Source organism: Thalassophryne amazonica, chromosome 11 (genome assembly GCF_902500255.1).
Source record: "Thalassophryne amazonica chromosome 11, fThaAma1.1, whole genome shotgun sequence".
NCBI classification, from domain to species: Eukaryota; Metazoa; Chordata; class Actinopteri; order Batrachoidiformes; family Batrachoididae; genus Thalassophryne; species Thalassophryne amazonica.
The window spans coordinates 7773677-7789982 of record NC_047113.1 but is presented as its reverse complement, the minus strand read 5'-3'; the positions used below and the strand labels follow the sequence as shown (position 1 = coordinate 7789982).

Genomic DNA, 16306 nt, shown 5'->3' with positions numbered 1-16306 from the left:
AAACAGTTGCCCCAAGGCGCTTTATATTGTAAGGCAAGGCCATACAATAATTATGTAAAACCCCAACGGTCAAAACGACCCCCTCGTCGAGTGGGGAAAAACGGTTAGAGATGTAAACGGGTTGGCGGTGTACACGGGGCTTCTGTTTAGAACTACGCTTCCTCCTCACAGTCACCCAGTCAGCCTGCTTTCCCAGCTGCTCGGGATCTGCCAGGGGGGAACTAACGGCGGCTAAGCTACCTTGGTCCGCACCGACTACAGGGGCCTGGCTAGCTGTAGAATTTTCCACGGTGCGGAGCCGAGTCTCCAATTCGCCCAGCCTGGCCTCCAAAGCTATGAATAAGCTACACTTATTACAAGTACCATTACTGCTAAAGGAGGCCGAGGAATAACTAAACATTTCACACCCAGAGCAGAAAAGTGCGGGAGAGACAGGAGAAGCCGCCATGCTAAATCGGCTAAGAGCTAGTAGCTACGCTAAGCTAGCGGATTCCTAAAAACACGCAAAGTGAATAATGTGTGTCTGTATAAAACAGTTATAAAGAGATCAGTGGCAGAAAAAAGTTGCAGAATGGCTCATTTATATGCAGCAGTTTTCTGAAGAAAATCCTTGCAATTTTTTTTTTTTACATCATCATCATATAGTAAAAAAGAGTCTTTAGAAACCTTTCTTCATCTGTAAATTAAACCATAATTTACCTGTTATTTCAGATTAGATCAACTCTTGTTTAACATAAGGAACCTTGGACACTTATTTTTAGACATAAAATAACATTATAAAACAAGAACATCACGCCGACTTACAGAATACTGTAACTTTTAATTTTACTGAATGTATTTTAACTTGTGGCTACGTCATCTGGGCTACTGTAATCCACCTCTGTGGATAGCTACAGAGGCTAAAGTAGAAATAACTCAGCCGTTAGGTTTTATGGAGGTTTGAGGTTGTGTTTTTCACAGTGGAAACACACATTTAATATTAGCCAGTGAATGATCCGTCATCTTCCCAGATAACAGCTATTTGAATTTTGAGCGTGGCGTAATGGCCGTGAGCAACTTGTGATCTGAGGCAAAGCTCCAGATCTCTCTCTTGCTTTTCTTTAATGTACACTTAAAAATTGAGCATTGTGATTATTCTATTATTAATAACCATTTTATTTCATTTTTAGGGCAGAGGTCAACTACCTACCTCCAGATCCACCTGGAGAAACTAGCGACAGTCTCAAGATTGAGAGACGGGAGCTTCTTCTTGAGGTTAAAAAGAACAACACAAAGTTGATTCAGCAAAAGATGGCCAAAACGCTCTCCTGTCGAAGGCTTGAGGTTGTGAGTGGTAGTCCAGCCGTTGCTGATTTTAAAGAAAGATGGCCTGCTTTGTTTTGCGAAGCTGAGGTAGGTGAAGCTATTGCAACAAAACATACAGAAAATGCATTGGTTTTCCATTGTTGCTATTAAACACGGGTGTGCTTGTGAATCTTGTCATTTCAGATTAAGGAAGAATTCAGGAGAATTACGACAATCACTTTGGAACATACCTTCATGTCCAAACTGGACTACTACACACCTAAACTGATTGCCTTGATGAAAATTAAGGGAGGTGTCCTGGGGACCAAGCTGAGGCCATTACTCGGCAAACTAAGTCAGGTGTGTAGAGCTGTACATGGCCCAGATTTTTGTCAGAACATAAATGACTGGTCAATTCAAAGATTTGCAGATGTGTGGCACTATTTTCCTCTATTGTTACACGAGTATGTTCCTTGAACTATGTATGCTTTTGCATTTTGTTAGTTCATTGTGTATGATTCATAGCTCGTTATTGACACAATTTCAATTTTTTGACAGAACCAAGGCATTGAGATGAGATGTGAAACTGTGCTCCGTGGCCTCAGTCTACCTTGGAGAGAAAGAAGAGGAACCATTTGAAGATTGCCTGGTAAGGTTTCTTAAAACGCCACAAACTTAACCCTCATACCCTGATTTGAAATAGATGTGTTGTTACTATTAAGGGACAGGTGTCCTTTTTAAAAACACTATGATTATGTAATATGTTAGTTTTTCACTTTTAAACATTTTAATCAACTTTAGCCTTAATCATGAATATTAAATATTAATTTCAGAATTTTAACCCTTTAAATGCCAGTGTTTGTGACATCATCACAAATTCTTATTTAAAAAAAACATTAATATTTTCAATATACTGACTGCAAAGTGGTTCTTGGGGGCATTATATAATACAAAGAAATGGAAAATTATATTGACATATGACATATTTATAGTGTTTTTGAAGACACGTTTGTTCCTTAATGTTAAAGTAACTATTTTGGTTACACAGTGTAAAAATGGTCTAAAATTTAAATTCCACAAATTATTATCAGGGCTATGAAAACTTAGTGGATCCGAAGAATTCTGCGGATTTCATTGGGGGGGTGGGTAGAGTTCTACTCTATGATCATCACTGAGTTATGAAAATGCCTGTCGCAAAGTGTTCTTTTTTTATAACATTGTGGAAGTTTTATAAGTCCACGGACAATGATCTGTGTGTTACAGATACAAATCTGTGTCCTCGGATCCGAGGATGTCATTGGAGAAAAATGACTCAAAGCATGGCTGTTGTGACAGTTGTCGCAATGTGAGGCTGGTTGGCTGCTACGGCGATGCTGTGTGGCTGCTCCATGACGCTGATCTTTAAGCTAAACATACCATGTAGACATCGCATACTTTAAGAGCCATCAAGTTTTTAAAAGGCGAATTTTGTGCCATGTCTGTGTCACGGAGTGATGTCAGAGAAAGGGTCAATGGTGAGAAACATGGTGTGAAAAAGTTTAATAAAGACAAGAATCCGTGGAATTGGAGCTGGATTGAATTTAAAGTTTGTCGTCATGAACATATAAAAGAAACTGGAAAAGTGAGCTGCATCTTGTGCCCCCAGGAAACATGGTAACAATTTTTTTTCCTCTGGAAAATAAATATTGTGCTGTTTAAACAGGATTTCAGACAAGATTATGTGACTTTATTTTTTTAATTGATGTAGACTTTCATTGGAAAAAGACATTGTGGCTATGAATGGATTTACAGGAATTTATGCAAGGATATACAGTGGCGTGCAAAAGTATTCATACCCTTGGTATTTCACAAATTTTAATTTGTTTATCCCATTTCAAATAGGAAAAAAAATTAATAAAAATTTTTAAAATGATCTGAACTGAAAGCAAATCTCCACAACTTGATATAAATTAATTAAAAATATAAAAGCCAAGATGATGGGTTGCATAATTAATGGGCCCCTTTAGTATACCTGTAAATGAATTTTATTGCCAGTTTTCTTCAGACAAGTCAGGATGGATACATGAACATTTCCAAGTTACTGAATATGTTTTGAAGTTTATTTAGTTTTTTTTGAAGAAATACAGTATGACATGCTATGGTAAATCTGTGTGGAGTAGACACTTCTCAAAAACTGAGTGACTGTGCAAGAAGAAGAGTGAGGAAAGCCACCAAGACACCCAGAAAAGTTGCAGGCTTCTGTGGCTGTGACTGGAGAAATTGTTCACAGTGCATGTTTTTCATACTGTATCCCCAGTTATGTAGATTCATGATGACGTGATACAGAGGAGGGTTTTATTAAAAAGAAGACCTGAAAGTTCAGATGCAATTTGCCAGAAGGTACATCTGAGATGCAAGCCTAGATTTAATGTTTTGGTGAAAGAAAATGCTCCTCTATACCACTTCATCATGAAGCTGTGGGGATACAAAAGGCAAAACATGCACTGTGCGCAATTTCTCCAATCACAGCCATAGAAGCCTATAATTTCTTCTGGGTGTCTTGGTTTTCCTCACGCTGCTTCAGTTTTTCAGAACTGTCTACTCCACACAGATTTACCATAGAGTGCCAAACTGTTTGTATTTCTTCATAACTGATGGGAATAAAGTCCAAGACATTCAGTGACTTGGAAATGTTCATGTATCCATCCACTGTCTTGTCTGAAGAAAACTTGCAATCAAACGGATTATTTACAGGTATTATATCAAAGGGGCCCATTAATTATGCAACCCATCATCTTGGCTTTATATTTTTTATTAATTTATATCAAGTTGTTGAGATTTGCTTTCAGTTTGAGTCTAAGGAAGATAACTTTAGAAATTTTTATTTTTTGTAATCGAAATGGCATAAACAAATTAAAATTTGTGAAATACCAAGGGTATGAATACTTTTGCAAGGCACTGTAAGTGACTTTTTTACCATAAGGTATGTTATTGATAATTTTCAAAATATTCTACAAGTTTTAGGTGTGGTTTTTGAAATGCTTTAATTCTGTCCTCATGAATTTAATGTAGTTTAATTGTTCTGCGTTATTGCATAATTTGGTTTACAATTAAAAGGAAAATCATTCCAGGTCCTGCTTCCATGTCATACTGTTATTTCAACATTATCACTGACAGTTCAAATGAAAGTTGCACTTCTTTTGAGAATTTTATTTTTTCTTCCAGGAGATGCTGAAAATGTATCATTAGATACAAAATTAATTTGGTTTCTGGGGCCCCACAAGCCATAAACCCCAGCTCTTGCAAATTTTCCTCTGATTTCACAATTTTTATTACATATCCCTGATTATACAGTGGTATGTAAAGGTTTGGGCACCCCTGGTGATTTCAATGATTTTACTTTATAAATTATTGGTTGTTTGGATCAGCAATTTCAGTTAAATATATCATATCGCAAATGAACACAGTGATATTTGAGAAGTGAAATGAAGTTTATAGGATTTACAGAAAGTGTGCAATTCTTTAAACAAAATTAGGCAGGTGCATAAATTTGGGCACCCCAACAGAAAAAAAAAAATACATCAGTATTTAGTAGATAATCCTTTAGCAGGAATAACAGCCTCTAAACATTTCCTATAGCTTCAAATGAGAGTCTGGATTCTGGTTGAAGGTATTTTGGACCATTCTTCTTTACAAAACATCTCAAAATTGTTGGTTTCCTAGCATGGACAGCCCGCTTAAAATCACACCACAGATTTTCAATAATATTCAGGTCTGGGGACTGAGATGGCCATTCCAGAACGTTGTACTTGTTCCTTTGCATGAATGCTTAGTAGATTTTGAGCAGTGTTTAGGGTCGTTGTCTTGTTGAAAGATCCAGCTCCAGCACAACTTCAACTTTGTCACTGATTCATGAACATTGTTTTCAATCTGCTGATATTGACTGGAATCCATGTGACCCTCAACTTTAACAAGATTCCCAGTACCTGCACTGGCCACACAGCATGATGGAACTACCTCCAAATTATACTGTAGGTAGTAAGTGTTTTTCTTGGAATGCTGTGTTCTTTTTCAGCCATGCATACCACCCCTTGTTATGTCCAAATAACTCAATTTGAGTTTCATCAGTCCACAGCATCTTATTCCAAACTGAAGCTGGCTTGTCCAAATGTGCTTTAGCATACCTCAAGTGACTGTGGCGTGTATGCAGAAAAGACTTCCTCTGCATTACAGCATCTCTTTGTGCAAAGTGCGCTGTATACGACATTATCTTCAGCAAGATCATGTTGTAGGTCTGTGGGTTGACTGACTGTTTTCACCATCCTTTACTTAAGCTTATCTGATATTTTTCTTGGCCTGCCACTTTGGGCCGTAACTAGTATTGTGCCTGCAGTCTTCCATTTCCTCACTGTGTTCCTCACAGTGGAAACTGACAGCTGAAATCTCTGAAATAGCTTTTTGTATCCTTGCCCTAAACCATGATGTTGAACAGTCTTTGTTTTCCGGTCATTTGAGAGTTGTTTAGAAGCTCCCATGTTGTCACTCATTAAACGAGATGCAAATAGCGGAAACATTTGCAAATGGCCACCTTAAATACCCTTTCTCATGATTGGATTCACCTGTGTAAGGATGTCAAGGGTCAATGAGCTTACAAAACCAATTTTGTGTTCCAATAATTAGTGCTAAATGTATTCAAAACAATAAAATGACAAGTCCATGCTCAGAAAGCAACAATTCTGAGATGTTTTGTAAAGAAGAATGGTCCAAAATACCTTCAGCCAGAATCCAGATTCTCATTTGAAGCTATAGGAAAGGTTTAGAGGCTGTTATTTATGCTAAAGGATTATCTACTTGCACCTGCCCAGTTTTGTTTAAATTATTATTGCACACTTTCTGCAAATACTAGAAACATTATTTCATTTCTCAAATATCACTGTGATCATCTGCTATATGATATATTTAACTGACATTTCTGGTCCAGACAACCAATGATTTATAAAAGAAAATCATGAAAATTATCAGGGGTGCCCAAACTTTTGCATACAACTGTATATTACCTGTAATAATAGCTGCAGATGGCATGAGACATGACCACACATTTAGAACTTTCTGCAGTGGTTATTCAAATTGTAACCTTTACAATTTTACAATGTACTTGCCAGCAGACAGTTTTACTGATTAATTTAAATGCCTTTGTTCTGATCAGCAACCCCTTGTTAGTCCTGAGCATACAGTCATCATGTTTTTCCAGCGTGTTTTTTTTTTTTCCCCAACCTTACTCATTAAATATACACCCACCACAGTGCCAATATCAAGTTCATATACATTGTGTTGATGGAAAAATTGATCAGGATTTTTAAGGCGTTAAACTGCATAGATAGTCTAGCTGGTTTTGGGTGTGTTAATATGCCCCAATATATACTCAACAAAAATATAAACGCAACACTTTTGGTTTTGCTCCCATTTTGTATGAGATGAACTCAAAGATCTAAAACTTTTTCCACATATACAATATCACCATTTCTCTCAAATATTGTTCACAAACCAGTCTAAATCTGTAATAGTGAGCACTTCTCCTTTGCTGAGATAATCCATCCCACCTCACAGGTGTGCCATATCAAGATGCTGATTAGACACCATGATTAGTGCACAGGTGTGCCTTAGACTACCCACAATAAAAGGCCACTCTGAAAGGTGCAGTTTTATCACGCAGCACAATGCCACAGATGTCGCAAGATTTGAGGGAGCATGCAATTGGCATGCTGACAGCAGGAATGTCAACCAGAGCTGTTGCTCGTGTATTGAATGTTCATTTCTCTACCATAAGCCGTCTCCAAAGGCGTTTCAGAGAATTTGGCAGTACATCCAACCAGCCTCACAACCGCAGACCACGTGTAACCACACCAGCCCAGGACCTCCACATCCAGCATGTTCACCTCCAAGATCGTCTGAGACCAGCCACTCGGACAGCTGCTGGAACAATCGGTTTGCATAACCAAAGAATTTCTGCACAAACTGTCAGAAACTGTCTCAGGGAAGCTCATCTGCATGCTTGTCGTCCTCATCTGGGTCTCGACCTGACTCCAGTTCGTCGTTGTAACCGATTTGAGTGGGCAAATGCTCACATTCGCTGCCGTTTGGCACGTTGGAGAGGTGTTCTCTTCACGGATGATGCGAAGGAGATGTGTTGCACTGCATGAGGCAAATGGTGGTCACACCAGATACTGACTGGTTTCCCCCCCCAGTAAAACAAAACTGCACCTTTCAGAGTGGCCTTTTATTGTGGGCAGTCTAAGGCACACCTGTGCACTAATCATGGTGTCTAATCAGCATCTTGATATGGCACACCTGTGAGGTGGGATGGATTATCTCAGCAAAGGAGAAGTGCTCACTATCACAGATTTAGACTGGTTTGTGAACAATATTTGAGGGAAATGGTGATATTGTGTATGTGGAAAAAGTTTTAGATCTTTGAGTTAATCTCATGTAAAATGGGAGCAAAACCAAAAGTGTTGCGTTTATATTTTTGTTGAGTGACCACTGTTTCACTGCAGATAACGAGGGGAGAATCTGTTTGAAATAAAATTAAATGAATATGATTTCAGGAGGGGATGTTTGGAAACATGCTAATCTCAGTTTTCCTAAAGCCCCTTTCACATTGGTATATTCGTAGACCTGCGTATTGCGGTGTTGTTTTATTTCAATATGCCGAAATGCGCGAGTAGTCAACCTTTTTCCGTGTTCGTAGATCTGCTTGCAGCTGCGTGTGTTCGCTTTTTAATGTGTGCACACAGGCGTGTGTATCTTGCCGCTATTTAAACCCAATTCACTCCTGCTGGCTGTGCAGAACACATCACTGCACTTGGAAAACAGTGGACTGTATCATGAGGTTTCTTTCCAGTTTCATTACTGCCACGTTTGTAGCCAAAGCTGCTAGTTTCTGCCTCTGTGGAAGTGTGCTCTGGTCTCTACTGCACAGTATGGTGCATGTCAGAAACAGAGTCATTTAACAATATTATTATTAATGTTATTTGTCTTGGTGGATCATTTTCATTGTGTCCCGATGCTGCTGAGTCTGGCTGTGGTAAAGGCTGCTGTGAATGAAGCGCTGTGACTAGTTAAACTTTTAAAGGTCTGGTTGCTCTGATCAAGTCCGCTGATTTGATCTGATCTCAGACATGCAGCAATGAAGCTTTTATTTTAAAGAGTCACAGCTCATTTCAGGTTTGATCAGACCTGATCAATCAGGACGTTTGATGAGTGAACCGACATGCAGCGACGAGGCTTTTATTTTAAAGTCACAGGTTTGATCAGGCGCACACAGAGACAGACTGTTCTGTTGTGTTTCTGGAATTCTGAGTTGAGGTTCGATTCCCTGTTCTGAGCACACACAGGCACTGTGGGCTGTGTGATCATGTTCTCCTGCTGATTCCTCTGGATTCATGCACTCAGTTTTTGGTTTTGGACAGAACCGCAGTGTTGCACAGACTTGCATGCAGTAACACTGTGCTGCGCAGACCTGCTTAAAACTGTGTCCAGCCCTCTATGCCAAAGAAAATTAAACATGTTTAATTTCTTCCATCCTACGCGTGTAGCCCTCAACATACTGCTGCATAGGGAGAAAAAAACTTGACGTAGAGCTGCTCATCTCAGCATAGATGATACGCCACAATGAGCAACTCTACGAATACGCCAGTGTGAAAGGGGCTTAAAATGTGCATCCACTGATCAGAGTAATGTTTAATAATGGTTGTTTTTAGGGCATATGATGGATGACCTCTTCCTGCTTTTAAACTCAGATAAAACTGAAGTTATTGTACTTGGCCCCACAAATCTTAGAAACATGGTGTCTAACCAGATCCTTACTCTGGATGGCATTACCCTGATCTCTAGTAATACTGTGAGAAATCTTGGAGTCATTTTTGATCAGGATATGTCATTCAATGCGCATATTAAACAAATATGTAGGACTGCTTTTTTGCATTTATGCAATATCTCTAAAATTAGAAAGGTCTTGTCTCAGAGTGATGCTGAAAAACTAATTCATGCATTTATTTCCTCTAGGCTGGACTATTGTAATTCATTATCATCAGGTTGTCCTAAAAGTTCCCTAGGAGAGAGCATATTTCACCCATATTGGCTTCTCTTCATTGGCTCCCTGTTAATTCCAGAATAGAATTTAAAATTCTTCTTCTTACTTATAAGGTTTTGAATAATCATGTCCCATCTTATCTTGGGGACCTCATAGTACCATATCACCCCAATAGAGCGCTTCGCTCTCAGACTGCAGGCTTACTTGTAGTTCCTAGGGTTTGTAAGAGTACAACCCCTGGCAAAAATTATGGAATCACCGTCCTCAGATGATGTTCATTTAGTTGCTTAATTTTGTAGAAAAAAAGCAGATCACAGACATGACACAAAACTGTCATTTCAAATGGCAACATTCTGGCTTTAAGAAACACTATAAGAAATCAAGAAAAAAAAGATTGTGGCAGTCAGTAACTGTTACTTTTTTAGACCAAGCAGAGGAAAAAAAATATGGAATCACTCAATTCTGAGGAATAAATTATGGAATCACCCTGTAAATTTTCATCCCCAAAACTAACACCTGCATCAAATCAGATCTGCTCGTTAGTCTGCATCTAAAAAGGAGTGATCACACCTTGGAGAGCTGTTGCACCAAGTGGACTGACATGAATCATGGCTCCAACACGAGAGATGTCAATTGAAACAAAGGAGAGGATTATCAAACTCTTAAAAGAGGGTAAATCATCACGCAATGTTGCAAAAGATGTTGGTTGTTCAGTCAGCTGTATCTAAACTCTGGACCAAATACAAACAACATGGGAAGGTTGTTAAAGGCAAACATACTGGTAGACCAAGGGAGACATCAAAGCGTCAAGACAGAAAACTTAAAGCAATATGTCTCAAAAATCGAAAAATGCACAACAAAACAAATGAGGAACGAATGGGAGGAAACTGGAGTCAACGTCTGTCACCGAACTGTAAGAAACCGCCTAAAGGAAATGGGATTTACATACAGAAAAGCTAAACGAAAGCCATCATTAACACCTAAACAGAAAAAAACAAGGTTACAATGGGCTAAGGAAAAGCAATCGTGGACTGTGGATGACTGGATGAAAGTCATATTCAGTGATGAATCTGTGGCTGTCATTACATCATCAATAAATGCACAAGTTTACGTTGATATTTTGGACAATTGAAAGGATGTTTGGGGATGATATCATTTTTCAAGATGATAATGCATCTTGCCATAGAGCAAAAACTGTGAAAACATTCCTTGCAAAAAGACACATAGGGTCAATGTCATGGCATAGGGTCAGTATCAACAAGCAGATGTGATTTGATGCAGGTGTTAGTTTTGGGGATGAAAATTTACAGGGTGATTGCATAATTTTTTCCTCAGAATTGAGTGATTCCATATTTTTTTTTCCTCTGCTTGGTCTAAAAAAGTAACAGTTACTGACTGCCACAATCTTTTTTTCTTGATTTCTTATAGTGTTTCTTAAAGCCAGAAAGTTGCCATTTGAAATGACTTTAGTTTTGTGTCATGTCTGTGATCTGCTTTTTTTTTTCTACAAAATTAAACAACTGAATGAACATCCTCTGAGGCCGGTGATTCCATAATTTTTGCCAGGGGTTGTAGAATGGGAGGCAGAGCCTTCAGCTTTCAGGCTCCTCTCCTGTGGAACCAGCTCCCAATTCAGATCAGGGAGACAGACACCCTCTCTACTTTTAAGATTAGGCTTAAAACTTTCCTTTTTGCTAAAGCTTATAGTTAGGGCTGGATCAGGTGACCCTGAACCATCCCTTACTTATGCTGCTACAGACTTAGACTGCTGGGGGGTTCCCATGATGCACTGAGTGTTTCTTTCTCTTTTTGCTCTGTATGCACCACTCTGCATTTAATCATTAGTGATTGATCTCTACTCCCCTCCACAGCATGTCTTTTTCCTGGTTCTCTCCCTCAGCCCCAACCAGTCCCAGCAGAGGACTGCCCCTCCCTGAGCCTGGTTCTGCTGGAGGTTTCTTCCTGTTAAAAGGGAGTTTTTCCTTCCCGCTGTCGCCAAGTGCTTGCTCACAGGGGGTCGTTTTGACCGTTGGGGTTTTTACGTAATTATTGTATGGCCTTGCCTTACAATATAAAGCGCCTTGGGGCAACTGTTTGTTGTGATTTGGCGCTATATAAATAAAATTGATTATGTAATCTAGAATATTCAAATCACTTAAGTGATTCAAATGGTTCTGTTTTTATTTATTTATTTTAATTTTTTAATTAATTGTATTGTCATGTTATGCAGGAGGACAACCGCAGTGATGCCACTCAGCACATCCTAAAGATTCTGGTTGTCCATGGGCCGGATGGAGAAGATCCAGTGGATGTATCCATCCTTCTTGAAGGCCAGGAGATGTTGCCAGGATGCGGCAATGGTGCCAAAGCTTGTGCACTGCTAATGGGACTGATTTATGCCCTCAACCTTGCATACCCCTCACCACTGCGCTACACCTGTGAGGTCTTTCAGAAACTTTTCTTGGAACTGGATGGGATTAAGTTATCCCCAAAAGTGCAAGCTTTAAAGTTGAAATTGTTGTCTTAAATTTTGTAGCCAAGGAAACAGTATATAACAGGGGTGGGCAATGAGGGCTGAGACACTGCAGGTTTTCCTTGCAACCAATCACCTCAGCAGGTGGGTTGCTGATGAGCATAAACACCTGATTGTCACTGAAATCACCTGCAGTGTCCCACCCCTTCATGACACGATTCCCCACCGCTGGTATATAATCTTAGCTGCCAGTGTTCCCCATGCTTCTCTATCTTACAAAAGACTGAAAAGACTATAGCATCTTTCTTGGACCCTCTGTTCAGACAGCAGCTTGTTTTTGTTTGTGCGCTTCACTGTCCCTACATTTTGAGGACTTCAGCCTGCTGGCTGGATGTTATCGATGACCGGTTTTGGCCCCCGGGCCATACATTTGATACCCCTGGTTTAAAGTACAATGCCATCATGCTATTTTGAATGTTGCTGTTGGGCTGTTATATTTGAAGAAAAGTTTTGTTATAATATTTGAAAAGCTAAATGCTGTTATAGTATTTGAAAAGCTTAGTGTTTGAAAAGTGCCGTTATAATATTTGAAGAAAACAGTTATATTTGGAAAAATGCACTGTTAGAATATTTGAAGAAATGCACTTAGAATATTTGAAGAAAATTTCTGTTATATTTTATGAAAAGCACTACAATATATGAAGAAAATGCTGTTATATTTTATGAAAAGCACTGTTAAAATATTTGAAGCAAAGTGCCGTTATATTTTATGAAAAGCACTGTTACAGTATTTAAAGAAAAGTGCCATTATAATACAGGGTGAACACAAAAACACTCCTTGGTTTCAAATATTTATAATATCAAAAGTTACATGAATATTTTTACAATTTTGAAGGAGAATCTGCAATAGAGGAAAAAAACGAGTTTCTATAACTAGATATCAAAATTGTGAAATTATTCATGTAACTTTTTGATATTATAAATAATTGAAACAAATGAGTGTTTTTGTGTTCATGTATTTTAAGAAAAACAGTTCTATTTTGAAAAGCTGACATTTTCCATTGTTGTACAGTAGTTCAGTTTGTTCAAAACATGTTTTAAAAACGACCTGTTCAGATGTGAACTTTTGTAAATAAATGTTTATTCTTCTGTACTCAAGTTGTGATTTGTGATAAAAGTATATTATCTGGTTACATTTATCAAAATAAGCATAATTTACATAATTATAATGAGTAATAAAACATGATACAATTTATTTAATTTTAAATGGTAGAAACATTAAGGTCTACTTATATTTTTCATAAGTAATTATTACAAATATATTAGATTTACTTAATATTTTCATGTTTGATTTTCCTGCCTATGGAAAAAAGTCATTTAATTTTACTTGATTTGTTTGCGTAAATACAACATCTAAATTATGTAGAACAGCATAACATTTAAGTTCTTTAGTAAGTACATTTTACTTGATAGTGCCAACTAAGTTGAACTTGATATTACAGAAGTAAAATTTACTTAAAAAATGTTAGTGCAAATTGTTACGAGGATTTAATCAAGTAAATCTTACAAGTTTGTTTTTTCAGTGTAGGCAGGGTCAGTTCCAAGCAGGAAGTATCCATCCAGTGCACTCTTTGCTCGTCCACTCACATATCTGCGAAGGTAGAATATTTTCTCATTTTCTGGAATGTTCTTTTGGTTGATGTGTGTTAAATGAGAGCTTCCAATCACTATCTTAATGAATCTCCACTAAAGATTGATGGTTCAGGGACAGGTATCCTACTAGCATTTAATGCACCTGCTAGAGCTTTAACAAGTTCTGCTGTACCATCATTTACAGGGGTGTGGTTGCAGCTTGTGTGGTGTTGTACCTTTGCAGTGGAGGAACAGTTACATGTTCAATGGCTCTTCTTTCTGTTGCTGGGTTTGTTATGACCATCTTTGGCTCTTCTGTTACACTTATTTGATCATACACTTGCATTCTTGCTTGAGCTGCACGTAGATCTTTCACCTTTTCCAAGTGCTGCAACTTTCTTTTTCTTTCATCAAGTGATCTTTGTAGGGCTGCATACTCTTCCTCTTGTTTAGCTTTAAACTTAGCTTCATCCTCTTCTCTTTGCATTCTCATCTTAAGCTCCTCTGCTTCTCTTTCTAAACGAAGTCTTTTGGTTAAGGCTTCTTGTTCTGCTGCCTTTCTTTTAACTTCAGCTTCGAGTCTTTCGATTTCTATTTGTTCAATTTCTTGTTCTTCTAACACTTTTAGAACAGCTTGACTTGCAGCTGCTTCTGCTGCAGCTTCTTGGTGTCTCACAGAGGATTTACTAGAATGGTCAGAGATGCATGACTTACAGATAGATGAGTCAAATAGAGAGCCTACATCTGGCCAAACTTGTTCCTCTTCTGTAGGGTTCTTGTCAATATAACTTATTGCCTTGGATACAATAAACTTGGAGATCTGTATGCAGACATCTACTTTGCGACGTGTTTCTTGATCAGGAGGTGTTAGTTGGCGTAGCTCGTTGTATGCTCGCTGAACATCTGCAGAAAGGCCTGTAACATCACCAATAATATCATTAAGCAGGTCCTCAGTTAAGGGTTCTGATTGTGACAGTGGCTGCTTAGTTGATTTGGCACATGTTCTCCATTTTTCAAAATTGTAGTTAAATCTCTGTTGAAGCCCTTGAATCCTTTTATCCTGCATTTCCTTCCCTTTCTCTGTTAATGTTCTGACTCTTGTACTTTTCCTTGGTTGGGTCGCAGGTTCTTGTGGGACTTCAGGGTTAGTAACTTCTTCCTCTTCTGTGTTAGGCTTGGGTTGGTCTTGGGTCTGATTTGGTTCAGTCATGTTAAATGTCAAAATTAAATAAATTTGTCAGTAAAATAGTAGTAAAGAGTGTCCCCCTTTTTTTTAAACATCTGATAGTCAATTGGAAGTATGATGAAGTATCAATATAAGTATGAAATAGTCGTAATGTTAATGTAACTTTTAACTGTAATAGTATTTAGAATAGAAACCCAAATAGTCTCAAATTAACGAATAATACACAGTCAATGTAACTAGTCACTGTAATAGTGTTTAGAATAGAGTCAAACTAACTTGTATAATGCTTAGTAGCCTTTCATAAACATGTGAGAATAACATTAACCAAAATGCTTGAAAATAAAATGTACCAATATTAAATAAATATACTGGCCCTTTAACTTGAATACTTTAACTTGACTTATACCAGCGGGGAAGCTGTCAATAATATGAACAAATGAACCAAAATGTGCTACACAGGACTTGTTTTGAATCACAGTTTGCTTAGTAAACTTTCAAGCTTGCCTCTTTTACTTAGGCCTCCTTAACTTATGAGTGTCCAAGCTTCTTATGGTCTTATCTTGAACGTTGCCTTTCAAACTGCGCTCTCCTTTCCTCTGTGTGCTCCCGGCTCAAGCATCTCCTCGTAGCTCCACCCCTTGCACGCGCTGTTCGTGCCCTGACAAGTCTGCTGGTCCTGCTGCCTCGCCACGCACGCGCCACTCGCGCCGATGAACAGTACGAGTTTTCACTGTAATTCCCTCGAAGCACTTCCAGACACAAGTGGTTTCCTCAAACTGATGTTTATTGCAAACACAAGGTGCTTACAACAGGTATAAACCACATCGTGAAAACTAAAGAGAAAGATAGACAAACTTTCAAACTTATGGCGAAATAAAACATAAATTAGAAAGTAAAATACAATCACAAATAAAAACATACCTCGTTGGCTGTGTGCTATCAAAAGGAATTAGATTAATTCTTCTTTTTAACTTTGTTTTTCTTGTTAAAATGTCCGTTCTTAATCAAGCTATTCTTTTCGCTGGCTTCTTATCCTTATCCTTATTCTTCTTCTTGTTTAATGGCGGTTGGCAACCAGCGGCAATGGAGCATTACCGCCACCAACAGGACTGCAGCGTAGGTCAGGATTCTAACAGCTCCGCTGGCTTCTTCTGCAGGCTATACCACATACACGCTCACAGCGCCCTCTCGCGGTGGGGTGTAATAGTTACATTAAACAACACAGACCATAAGAGGCATGGAAATTAAATTAAATAAAATAGAATGTGGCAGTTACACTACTATTATTGTGAACACCCCCTTTTCTACTTTTTTTTTTTTTTTTTTTACTAATAGCCCAATTTCATAGCCTTAAGAGTGTGCATATCATGAATGCTTGGTCTTGTTGGATTTGTGAGAATCTACTGGTACCTTGTTTCCCATGTTACAATAAGAAATATACTCAAAACCTGGATTAATCTTTTTAGTCACATAGCACTACTATTATTCTGAACACTACTGTACAAGAATTTACACAAGAATATGTTGCTTTTTTACTATAAAGGATGTTATTGATACTTTACCATGATTTTCTAAACATTCTACAAGCTTTAGCTATGGTTTTTGAAATGCTGTAACAGTCTTTTCAGTCTTCATGAATTTCATGTAGTTTAATTGTTCT

General features: G+C 38.2%; 1 protein-coding gene across 2 annotated transcripts in view; it reads right to left on the bottom strand.

Moving 5' to 3' along the window:
- Positions 1-15702, bottom strand: part of LOC117520330 (erythrocyte band 7 integral membrane protein-like) — a 29298-nt gene extending 13596 nt beyond the window's left edge. For both annotated transcript variants that reach the window (XR_004563606.1, XM_034181652.1), the window contains exons 1-3: positions 15568-15702; positions 13697-15479; positions 13396-13479 (exon numbers count right to left, since the gene is read on the bottom strand). Coding sequence is in view for 1 of the 2 variants with exons in the window: in XM_034181652.1 (XP_034037543.1) it covers positions 13396-13447 (52 nt within the window). In the remaining variant the exon portion in view is untranslated. The remainder of the gene's footprint in view (positions 1-13395; positions 13480-13696; positions 15480-15567) is intronic.
- Positions 15703-16306: the final 604 nt, after the last annotated feature.